Below are 12,631 nucleotides of genomic sequence, written 5' to 3'. Positions count from 1 at the left end.
CTGTGTGTACAGGCGCACCTTCTCCATCCCCTCATCTACTGTGTGTACAGGCGCACCTTCTCCATCCCCTCATCTGCTATGTGTACAGGCGCACCTTCTCCATCCCCTCATCTGCTGTGTGTACAGGCGCACCTTCTCCATCCCCTCATCTGCTATGTGTACAGGCGCACCTTCTCCATCCCCTCATCTGCTGTGTGTACAGGTGCATCTTCTCCCTCCGCTGCTCATCTACTGGTGGGCACTAGGTAGACTCCAGAACAATGCCAATATTGTCTCAACTCAGAATCAACTGTGTCACCTCCTCCAAGGCTCAGGGAACACCGCCGGGGAAGGGACAGAAAAAAAGAAAAAGTTGGAGGGAGGTGGGAAGTGTCCCAGAATTCTGTCTTGTAGGCATGACACAGCATCAGGACTCAGACTCTCAGCAGCAGTCAGGTGTGAAGAGGCCCACTCTAGACTGGGCCATCAAGACCCCTTCCTGGAGGAGGGAGGGTCTCAGGAGGCTCCACCCTCCCTGAGGATCTCTAGGCAGTGTGGTTGCTGGGGGGAAGGAGAGGCATTTTCTTCTGTGTTGTAGCCACTAGTGAGTTGTCCATGCTCCTGTAAGTACCCCTTACCATGTTCTTGTAAGCAACCTTAAGGAAACTCATTGAATCCCCAAGCCAGCAAACAAATAAGTACATAACAGCAGAAGACAGAAAGATAGCTGGAGCTCGTAGGCTTCTGGTCAAACCCCGTCAAGAACACATGAGATGAGCCTCAGATTCAGGGAGAGACTCTGCCTCAAAAGAGCAGGTGGAGAGGGCTGGAGAGATGGCTCGGCAGGTACGAGCACTGGCTGCTCTTGCAGAGGACCTGGGTTCAATTCCCAGCACCCACATGGCAGCTCTCCAAAATCTAGAACTCCAATTCCAGAGGATCTGCTGCCCATTCCTGGCCTCTGTGGGCACCGAGTATGCCCACAATGCCCAGACATACATTCAAGCAAAACACCATACACATTAAAGAAAAATCTAAAAAAAAAAAAAAAGTTTTAAGGTAAGAGAGCGGTAGAGGGTGCCCAGTGCCCTCTTTAGACCTCCACACTTACACACAGGCAATGCACCCCACATACATATGGAGAGAGAGAGAGAGAGAGAGAGAGAGAACTAAATAAACATTTGTGCATTATAAGTATACGGGAAATTTATTTTTTAAAAAATATGTTTATAGGAATGCCATGAAAAAATTGGAAATAACTCAAATATCTTATAATAGGAGTTCAGTTATAGATGATGTGTGCTCCTGTCTCCCCGAACCACTGAAAAAGGCATTATAGAAGACCTGTCCACAAGAAGGCGTGGCCTTGAATGATTGTTCCATAAGCACAAAAAAGGTCTTGAAGTTTGCTGTTGTTGCCGCTTTTTGGTTCTATTTTAATTTTTTGCCAAAGGGAGCCTCGAGGCTACTTTGAAAGAAGCATTCTAGGCGTTTCTACACTTCAACACTGAGCGTAAATAGGTGCTTTGTGATTTATAACAGGACAGTGCCCAAATATACTCTTCATAAATTTAAAACGTCAAACATGCACTTGAGGGGCTGGAGGGATCCCAAGCCTTGGCCCGAGGACCACTAAGCTGGTGTGCTGATTGCACTGGCTGCCATCTCCATACTGGGGAGCTGGAGACTGGAACCCATTGCCCAACCAACCAGCCTACCTTAATCAGTGAGTCCCAGGTTCCAGTGAGGAACCTAGTCTCAAAATGATGAGGTTGATGGTTCCAGGATCAACTTCTGACCTTCACAATACTCACACAGCCATGTGTACCTACATAGTCTTTTGTGTGTGTGATTATCATATATTAATATATAATATACATATGTATCAATCTATGTAATATACATTTATTATAGATAACATAATGTGTATGTTATATATATATATTTATAGCACCATGTGTTGTGGGAATATTTGTTCACTATGTGAAAATGTGCTGCTGTGATTGGTGTAATAAAACGCTGAACAGCCAATAGCTAGCCAGGAGTAATAGGCGGGACTTCTGGGCAGAAAGAGAACTCTGGGGAAGAAGGTGGAGTCGCCAACCAGACACAGAGGTAACAGCAGTATGGAGAGACGAGGTAAAGAGCTATGCAACAGGATGTAGATTAAAATAAATGGTTCAAGGTAAGTTGTAAGAAGTAGTGGGACAAGCCTAAGCTAAGGACATGCTTTCATAACTAATAATAAGTCTCTGTGTCGTTAATTGGGAGCTGGCGGTACCGAGTAAGAGTCGTTGCACATGTGGGCACCAGAGCCAGGCTGTGCCAGGACCCTGAGGCGTTGGGAAGGAAGGACTGAGCCTGGCCCGTCTATCCATTTTTCCACTGAAACTGAGGGAAGCCAGGCACAGCTTGGCACCCTGGCATCTGCCTGATTGTACCCAGTTAACCTTTTATCTGTATTGGTTTGGCCATGAACAACTAGTAGTACCTGCCCCAGTTCTGAGTGTGTCAGAGCCAGAAGGAGAAGAAACTGAGGCTCCCCCATCACCCAGTCAACCAAGGCAAATAGGAACCCACGTCACGACCCACAAACATGGCGGACCTCGGGACCCAGAGCACTGGGCTCGGGGATCTTTAGGAAAATAAAGAACTGCATTCTCAAAGTCCGTAGAAAGGGGAGCTGCTGGCACAAGGCAGTTGGGGATGAGGACAGAAACACCACCGCCCCTCCAGCTTAGATGACGGGGCCCCATCACCTACTTACCCTCTTCACAGTTGCTCCCGGTAAACCCAGGGCAACACCTCCACTCCAGCGCAGTCACCGTGCGGTAGGAAACCCGGTAGGTCGGTCTGATGAGAGTTCTGTAACTAACACAAGGACGAGGTCAGTGGGGATGCACTCCTGCCTGTCCACCCCAGACTGGCTGCTGAAGGTACCGTGCTTAGAGTTCAAGTGGTCACCAGGACAGTGGACATGTCACCCCGGCTTTGTGCTCACTGACTGTGGTTCTAGACAAATCACCAGCCCTGGAAACCAGGCAGGGATCAGAGACCCTTCCAGACCACTCTGCTTCCTCAAAACCCCTCATTGGAGGATGCTAGGCAGGCACTCTAACACCCTGAAATAAGCCCTCATCCCCACCCCACCCCACCCCAGCCACTCACTGGAGGATTCTAGGCAGGGGCTCTATCACTGAGCCACACCCCAGCCCCTCACTGGGGGATTCTAGGCAGGGGCTCTACCACTGAGCCACACCCCAGCCCCTCACTGAGGTTTCTAGGCAGGGACTCTCCCACTAAACACCCTCAGCCCTCTCTTTAAGACAAGGTCTTACTAAGTTGCCTAGGCTGGCCTTGAACGTATTGTGTATCTTCCTAGCCTTGAACATGCAATCTTCTGGTCTCTGCCCCTGAGTATCTGGATTGCTCATTGTACTGGCTGGGTTTTGTGTGTCAACTTGACACAAGCTGGAGTCATCAGAGGAAGGAGTCTCAATTGGGGAAATAACTTGATGAGAGCCAGCTGTAAGGTGTTTTCTCATTTAGTGATCAATGCAGGAGGGCCCAGCCCATGGCGGGTAGAGCCATCCCTAGGCTGCTGGTCCTGGGTTCTATAAGAAAGCAGGCTGAGTAAGCTATGGGAAGCAAGCCAGTAAGCTTTCTCCGTGGCCTCTGCATCAGCTCCTGCCTTCAGGTTCCAGCCCTGCTTGAGTTCCTGCTCTGACTCCCTCCAATAAACCCCTTCCTTCCCAACTTGCTTTTTGGTGGCGGTGTTTGGTAGCAGCAGTAGTGACCCTAACTAAGACAATCACCCAGGCGTGTCCCGCAGAACCCGCTCATCCCTTCCTTTCTCTCGCTCTCTAGATATATCTACTTGTTGAGGGGAGATATCTTAAATTCTTGAGTCGTTCTGGGTTTTAATGCATTTCGATTAAAACTCAGACAGCCACGGTAGACAGTGGAAGCTACTAGACACATGAAGAAGGTGAAAAGCAGGGCTGAGGGGAGGAATAGCCTCATGGGTAAAGTGCTTGCCTTGCACATACAAGATATGAGTTTCATCTGCAGAACCCGCATTCAAAAGCCCAGTGCTGTAGTGTGTGCTCATGATCCCAGCTCTCAGTGGAGACAGGAGAATTCCCCAGGCTTGCTGGCCAACCCGTCTACCCAAATCCGTGAGCTCCAGGTGGAGTTTCGCCAAGTGAGGTTGAGGGGCTGGTGTAAAGGTGTGAAGGGTAAATAGGTATTTCCTGCCAGGCTGTTGGCCTGAATTTAACCCCCTAGACTCGCACAGGAAATACAGAACCAACTCCCAGTCTCTGCCGCTGCAAGCGCACTGTGCATATATGCGTGTATGTGTATGCATACTCGAGAACACGCACACGCACGTGCGCACACACACACACACAAAGAAAGGTTAAAAATGTAAGCTCAGTGTTATGGTGCCCACCTGTGATCCCTGTGCCTGGGGAGGCTGAGACTGAAGGACCTCATTTCTAAGGCCAGCCTAGGCTATTCACAGTGGGACCCTGCCTTGGAGAAAACACCTATATGGTCAAAGATCACAAGTCCGGGTTCACGTGCGTCACTTCAGCTCTCTCCCCAAACACATCTGCACCAATCCCCCTTTCACGGAAGGCTACATGACTTCACCAACACTTAAATCCACTGACACAGGGTGACTCAGTTGGCAAACGGAGAGATGACGAATTAATTGGTAGCAGCATCTGGAGCTATCCTGTTGACAGGAAAACACACAAATCACGGCCATTTCTAAAATTGGATTTCAGAAATAGAGCTTGGCTTGTGGGAATTCTTGAGCGTCCCCTCCAAGTTATGTTTTTGGGGTTTTTTTTTTGGTTTTTGTTTTTTTTTGGTTTTTGTTTTTTTTTTTTTGGTTTTTCGAGACAGGGTTTCTCTGTGGTTTTGGAGCCTGTCCTGGAACTAGCTCTTGTAGACCAGGCTGGTCTCGAACTCACAGAGATTTTAGCAGCACTTCAGGACTTCGTTACAAGCCCCTGCTTTCGTTGGGGTGGGACAGCCCCTTCTACAGACTGTGACACACACTGCCCCTCCCTCGCCCAGCCTCTGAGCACGTCAGAGGTACTCCATCCAGTCCAGGTCTTAAGTGATGATGCTGGTCAGAATCCAAGTGCCGGACTGGAGGGATGGCTTAGCAGGTAAGGTGCTAGCTGTCGAAGCATGAGAACCTGAGTTCAAATCCCCAGCCCTGGGCTGGAGAGATGGTTCAGTGGTCAAGAGCACTGACTGCTCTTCCAGAGGTCTTTCAGTTCCCAGCAACCACATGGTGGCTCACAGCCATCTACAATGAGACCTGGCACCCCCTTCTGGCTGTGGGCACACATGGAAGGAATGCTGTACACATAATAAATAAATAAATATTTTTTTTAAAAATCCCCAGCACTCATGTAAAAATGCCGGATGTGGCGGCATGCATCTGTCATCCCAGAATGGGGGAGGTAGAGATAGGAGGACACTTGAAGTTCACTGGCCAGCCAGTCTAACCTACTTGAGAGTTCCAAGCCAGTGACAGACCCTGTCTCAAAATAAGTAGCCAGAGGGCTGGAGAGATGGCTCAGTTGTTAAGAGTATTTGTTGCTCTTACAGAGGACCCAGGTTCATTTCCCAGCACCCAGCTCACAGCCGTAACTCCGATTCTAGGGGATCGGGATCAGACTCCCTCTTCTGGACTCTGAGGCTGCACACACATGGTGCACATATACACATGCAAGCAAAGCACTTGTATACACGAAATAAAATACCTTTTAACATTGTTCTGAGGGGCTTTCGGGTGCCTCAGTGATTAAAAATATGTACTGCTCTTCCAGAAGACCGAAGTTTGATTCCAGGTACCCACACTGGGCAGCTCACAACTGCCTGTCACCCAGCTCTGGGGACTCAATGCCTCTGGCCTCCACAGGCACCTGAACTCACATGGACATACCTATATACTCAGACACACACCATACACTTAGTTAAAAACAATTTTAAAGCCAGGCAGTGGCGGCACACACCTCTAATTCCAGCACCCAGGAGGCAGAGGCAGGCGGATCTCTGTGAGTTCAAAGCCAGCCTGGTCTATAAGAACTAGTTCCAGGACAGGTTCCAAAGCTACAGAGAAACCCTGCCGTGAAGAAGAATCTAAAATGGCTGAAAGACACTTAAGGAAATGTTCAACATCCTTAGCCATCAGAGAAATGCAAATCAAAACAACTCTGAGATTCCATCTTACACCTGTAAGAATGGCCAAGATCAAAAACATTGATGACAACTTGTGCTGGAGAGGTTGTGGGGGAAAGGGAACACTTCTGCATTGCTGGTGGGAATGCAAGCCGGTACAGCCACTTTGGATGTTAGTATGGTGATTTCTCAGAAAATTAGGAAACAACCTATCTCAAGACCCAGTAATACCACTTTTGGGTATATATCCAAAGAATGCTCAACCGTGCCACAAGGACATGTGCTCAGCTATGTTCATAGCAGCTTTGTTTGTGATAGCCAGAACCTGGAAATAACTTAATTGCCCCCCGACCAAAGAATGGATAAGGAAAATGTGGTATATTTACACAGCGGAGTACTACACAGCAGAAAAAAAAATGACATCTTGAAAATTGCAGGCAAATGGATGGATCTAGAAAACATCATATTGAGTGAGGTAACCAGACCCAGAAAGACAAATATCATATGTACTCACTCATAAGGCTTTTAGACATAAAGAGAAAAAACAGCCTATAATTATCCCAGACCCTAGACAATAAAGAGGACCCTAAGAGAGACATACATGGATCTAATACTGGAAAAAAAAGAAAAGATCTCCTGAGTAAATTTGGATCATGGGGACCATGGGAGAGGAAAGAAGGAGAGGGAAGAGGAGGGGAGGGAAGCAGAGAAAAATATATAGTTCAATAAAAACAATTTTAAAAAAGGAAACCCTGTCTCAAATAAAATATTTTTAATCTTTAATTGTTTTTCTAAAGTGGGCAGCATCCAAGTGCATTTGAACACAAAAATAATTATTATTACCATGCAGAACATTTAAAAAATTCTGCAGTATTATTGTGCAGAGAGGGCCGTGCATGTGCCAGAGCACACATACAGTGGCCACAGGACAACGTTCAGGGGTCGGCTTTCTCCTGCCATTGTGTGGGTTCCAAGAATCGAACTCCTGTCCTTGGGCAGCAAGCACCTTTCCCCTCTGAGCCATCTCGCTGGCCCTAATACAGTAAGTTGAGATTCAGTAATGGGATACCGTAGCAGATGGTTTACATACACTCATGCAGAATAAGGCAAGAGGCAGAGACCATTACCGTCCCAGGCTTGCACATGAGGAAACTGAGGCAGGAAGATGTTAAGAAACTTTCATAGCAGCGATACTACAAGTCCGTGGCCCTGTGAACTGAGTCGGAGGAACCGTTCCAAGGCCCGGTTATTCCATTGAGGCTATCCAGTGCCAGGGAACACTTTTCCTTCCAGAAGCTGCCTGAGGCTTCTGCTTTCAGACCCCTGGACTGCAGGGGGAGAGCTTGTGCCTCCAGTACAGCTTCCCTCTGGTCCCTATTCTCGGGGCCATGCTGCTGACTGGTGACACTCAGACAACCAGAATTCTGGGCTCCTAGCGAACAGCAATGTCAGGCACAGGCTCCACCAGTGGATGGCGCTGTTTCACCAGCCTGACCGACCAAAGCTCTTTGCCGGACAACTTTGTCTCCTGGCTATCTAGAAGGCTTTGTGAATTTGTGAGCCCGTGGAAGATGGAACCTGAGGGTGCTTCATCCTGCTATATAAAGCCTCCTGCTCCTGGTCTTGCCCACGAAGGTTCCCCTCTGTATATGCCTTTCCTTCCTCTTCCCAAAGACCCTTCACAGTGAAGCTCAAATGTCCCCTCCTCTATGAAGCACCTCTGTCCTCTGGGCAGAGATGACAAGCTCCCTCCTCTTCCCTTCCTACACTTCTTGTGAGAGAGCTTGGTTATACGTCATTCCTGCTGTCAGTAAACAGTTAGCAGCAGCCTGCTTTGTGCAGGAGATGGGAATGTCAGTGAACAAGTTGCCAGGCACCGCTGTGTACACCTTTAACCTCAGCACTCGGGAGGCAGAAGCAAGCGCATCTCTGTGAGTTCAAGGCCACTCTGGTCTCCATAGCAAGTTATAGGTTAACCAGGGCTACATAGCGAGACTCTGGCTGTCCTGGCTAATGTTTCTATTGATGTGACGAAACACCATGACCAAAAGCAAGCAGAGGGGGAAAGGGTTTATTTCGCTTACACGTCAACATTGCTGCTCATCACTAAAGGAAGTCAGGACAGGAACCTGGAGGCAGGAGCTGATACAGAGTCCATGGAGGGGTGCTGCTTACTGACTTGCTCTCCATGGCTTGCTCAACCTGCTTTCTCATAGAATCCAGGATCAGCAGCGCAGGGGTGGCACCACCCACCAGGACTGGGCCCTCCCCATCAATCACTAATCAGGAAGAGGCTCTACAGGACTGCCCACAGCCTTATCCTATGGAGGCATTTTCTTAATTGAGGGTTCCTCAATTAAGGATGACTTTTGTTTGTGTCAAGTTGACATAAAACCATCCAGCACACTGGCCAGAGACAAAAAATAACATATAAAGCAGGCAGAAAAAAGTGAGAAGCCAACACCAGATGGGTGTGGTGAAGGGAAATTCCGACTTTCTCCGGTTTTGTTTGAGTATGTGTATGGGTGCAAACCACTGCATCTGGGGGTGGGGGGGTCACAAAGCAACTTGTGGAAGTCAGTTCTCTCCTACCACGATCAGAGGGTGAACTCAGGTCCTCAAGCTTGGCGGCAAGTACCCCTCCCTGTGAGGACCCCGTGTGCACCTCAACCTGAGGCCAGACTGGAAGGGAAGAGAAGCATGGAAGGGAGTCAGGGGTTGCTAACTGAGAAGCAGGGACCCAGCAGGGACAGATGGACAGATGGACAGAAGAAAAGTGACACCCAGAGGAGAATGAGGTCAGACTCAAGGTAGCTTAGGTTTGACAAACTCAAGCCCTCAGTGGGACCAGCCGGTGTGCTCGTGTCTGCTGAGCCATGTATCAAGGCTCTCAGCTGGAGTCTTGGGAGGGGCCTTTGTGAGGAAGAGTACTTTCTGTACAAACCTGAGGACCTGAGTTCAAATCCCCAGTATAAAGCCTGGGCCTGGCTATATGTACCTATAACCTCAGAGCTGTGACGAGTCGAGATAGGGGCATTGCCAGGACCTGACGGTTGCCAGCCTAGCTCAGGATCGAGTGGAGATCCTGTCTCAAGGGAATAGGATGGAGGTGAGAAGACAGGACACAGCACTCTCCTCTCTCCTCCACACTGGACCTGGACCCTGAGCAGTCAGAGAGGCCGTGCCTTCTGCAGTGCTCCCAACCCTGCGGAGACCCTCTGTGGTAGTTCCTGCTGATCGTCAGCTTTACGGGGCCTAGAGTCACCATAGAAACAGATTTCTGGGCATGTCCATCTTAGAGTTTCTAGATTAGGTCAATGGAGGTGGGACGCCCCACCCTAAATGTGGGTGGCGCCCTAGGCTGGGGTCCTGTACTGAATAGAAAGGAGAAAGTGAGCTGAGCACCAGCGTCCTTCTCTCCCTGCTTCCTGTCTGTGGATGCCATGTGACCAGCTGCCACACATTCCTGCTGCCGTGTCCCCCACCGTGGACTGTACCCTCCAACTATGAGTCACAAGTCAAACTTCCTCCCTCGAGTTGCTTCTGTGGGGTATTTTGTCATAGCCAGGAGGAAAGCAACTAATTGTGCTGTTGAGTTTTATGTCAACGTGACACAGGCTAACGTCATTTTGGAAGGAAGGACCTTAATGGAGAAAACGCCCCCACTAGAGGAGTCTTTAAGTAAGCCTAAGGAGCATCTTCTAGACTGAAGACTGACTAGTATAGGAGGTCCAAGCTCACTGTGGGTGGTGCCAACTCTGGGCTGGTGGTCCTGGGTGCTGTAAGAAAGCAGGCTGAGCAAGCCATGGTGAGCCCGGCAGTAAGCATCACTCTGCGGTGGCCTCTGCGTCAGTCCCTGCCTCCCAGTTCCTGCCTCTGCTCGTGTGGGTGATGGGTTACAAGCGGTGATGATGAAATAAGCAGTTTTTCCCGCATTGACCTTGTCATGGTGTGTTCTCGCAGCGATGGAAACCCTACCTAAGATGCTAATGCACCCTTCGAGGATACACGGGTCCTCCAAAGAAATGGTCCAAATCACAAGAATGGGGTATGAAGGGAACTCTGAGGGGGTCTTGTTACAGGCCCACAGCTATGCAGTGACTGTCCTGGAAGGCTTCAGTCATGCCCAATGTGTCCCCCAAAGCGGGCTGCATTAGAAGAGATTAGAAGGGCTGGCGAGATGGCCTAGGCAGTAAAGATACCGGCTGCCAAGCTTGACCACCTGAGTTCAATCCTCAGGATGTGCCTGGTGGAAGGAGAGACCCGACTCCTGAAGATTGTCCTCCGGCCTCAACATGTGTGCCATGACACACGCACGTGTACACACACACACACACACACACACACACACACATTTAAAGAAAGAGAGATTTGAAGGAGATAGTCTCATCAGGCATAAGATACCTTTACACTAGAGATAGATGAGCAGGGGCCATAACCCTCGGCCCTTCGAAGGTGACCTCCCTATAGTAACATAAGGTCTCTTAATGGGATCCTGGATACTACATGATTAGGCCACTGGTTCTGGCCTAATTCTTCATCCAAAAGAGTCTGACATCCATATCTCACTGGGAAGGCCATCCTCCCAGGCTCCCTGGCTTGCATGGGCCCCTGCTTCTTCAGCAAAGAACACAACGAAGAGGAATAGGCTGGGAGGTAGCAAGGCAGGCCTGAGACTCGATGATGGGACCGGGGAGGCAATGCTGGGAGGGAAATTATTTATCTTCTGGCTAACAGCAGAAGACCAGCAGGGAGGGAGGGGAGGTTCCACTGCAATACCGAGGCTGGAAGGGTTGTCTCTGGCCTCTGGCACTCCCCAGTGTCAGATGAAAGGGGCAACCGGCCAGTCAGGGTGGCTCAACACTCTTGAGAAACTGAGGCAAGAGGATTGTGAGTTTGAGATAAAACAGGCTACCTAGTGAGTAGGTAGGTAGGTTTCATCTCAAACAATGCTGGAATCAGGTGGAGGCTGGAGAGAGAGCTGGGTAAAGCCTGAAAGGATTAGGATCAGAACCTGATCCCCGGTATCCACGTGAAAAATGTTGGTCATGGGCCAGCAAGATAGCTCAGTGAGTGAAGGGCTTGCCACACAAGCCTGGAGACCTGAGTTCAATTCCTGGAACCCATGTAAATGTAGAAGGAGACAATTAGCTCTGTAAAGTTTGTCTTCTGACTGTCACATTAACACACACTCATACCACCACCACCACCACCACCACCACCAACAACAACAACAATATTTAAGTGTCAAGGTGGAGACAGGAGGATCCCTGGGGCTTGCTGGCCAGATAACGGAGCCAAATTGGTAAATTTGAAGCTACATGAAAGATCATATCCCAAAAACCAAGGTGGAAACTCTAGTACGGCCTGAGATAGAACTGAATACCTGCACACATATTCATGCATGTGCACACACACACACACACACACACACACACACACACACACGGAAAAATAACAGGGAAAATACAGCAGACGCAGCACACAGCTTCTTCCATTTTAGCTCAGGTCCACAGGGGTGGGAGACATCCCCAGGCACGGGGGGCCTCTGAGCTTCCACTTCACAGTCAGGGTGAAGAAGAGGAGGAGGAGGGACAAGAAAAAGGAGGAAGAATGGGGGAGGGATGAAGAGGAGAAGGGACAGGAAGGAAAGACCGCATCTTAAAGTATTTAAATCAGAACTCCATTTAGCCCAGCAGGCATCAGCCCCCTGAGTAGCAGGCAACCCCACCAGAGCAGGGGGCCGGCCAGCAGGGGATCGTCTGGCAGAGGAGGAATGGGGAGGCAGATGACGCCCTAGAGAGTTCCTACAAAGCCTTCCACTCCGCACATCTGGAAAAAGTTGGCTGGAATGCCATCAAAGACCTCCACGGGGCTAAAGAGTCTGGCTGCCAAGGGCAGAGGAAGCCTGGTGGAGCAGAGCTACCCACCCCTCAGTCCCTATGTGACCCAGGTCTGGCAGACCTCCTGAACCCAAGCCCAGCACTGCCAGTGGTTGACTGAGGGACCGGGTGGAGGCACTCAAGGGTGGCATCCATACCACCTGACATTCACTGCACAGAACAGACACAAGCCTATTCTCCACTGCAGCACAAGAGAGAGGTTAGGGGTCGTCTCCATGTCCCAGCTGAGAAACTGAGGCACTGAGCAAGGAAGCCCAGATGGTTCGTCCTGTCTCCAGGTCCTTCGTGAGTGCTGACCCGTAAGGGGAGGAAGGGTTGATCTGGGCTCACAGTCCAAGGGCACAGCCCATCAGGAGAGAGCAGTTGAAACATTACCTCCACAGTCAGGAAGATGTGTTGAGCACTGGGAGTGAGCTTGGCTCACTTTCTCCTCGTTTTAAATTTTTACTTCATTTTATTGATTCATCTCTCCCTCTCCCCTGTTTGTGTCTGTGTGTGTGTGTGTCTGTGTGTGTGTCTGTGTGTGTCTGTGTGTGTCTGTGTGT

At 49.6% G+C, this 12,631-nt stretch overlaps 1 protein-coding gene across 2 annotated transcripts in view; it reads right to left on the bottom strand.

Annotated features, from left to right (window-relative positions):
- The window catches only part of Col26a1 (collagen type XXVI alpha 1 chain), a 139,866-nt gene that overhangs the window by 84,509 nt on the left and 42,726 nt on the right, over window positions 1-12,631 (bottom strand). Inside the window, exon 3 of one of the 2 annotated variants that reach the window (XM_026787005.1) lies at window positions 2,747-2,850. In XM_026787005.1, the coding sequence (XP_026642806.1) occupies window positions 2,747-2,850 (104 nt within the window). The remainder of the gene's footprint in view (window positions 1-2,746; window positions 2,851-12,631) is intronic. The other variant, XM_026787006.1, reaches the window with a different exon arrangement.

Source organism: Microtus ochrogaster, chromosome 2 (assembly GCF_000317375.1).
Source record: "Microtus ochrogaster isolate Prairie Vole_2 chromosome 2, MicOch1.0, whole genome shotgun sequence".
NCBI classification, from domain to species: domain Eukaryota; kingdom Metazoa; phylum Chordata; class Mammalia; order Rodentia; family Cricetidae; genus Microtus; species Microtus ochrogaster.
Note: the sequence above shows the minus strand (reverse complement) of the source record. Positions and strands in the feature narration are given on the sequence as shown.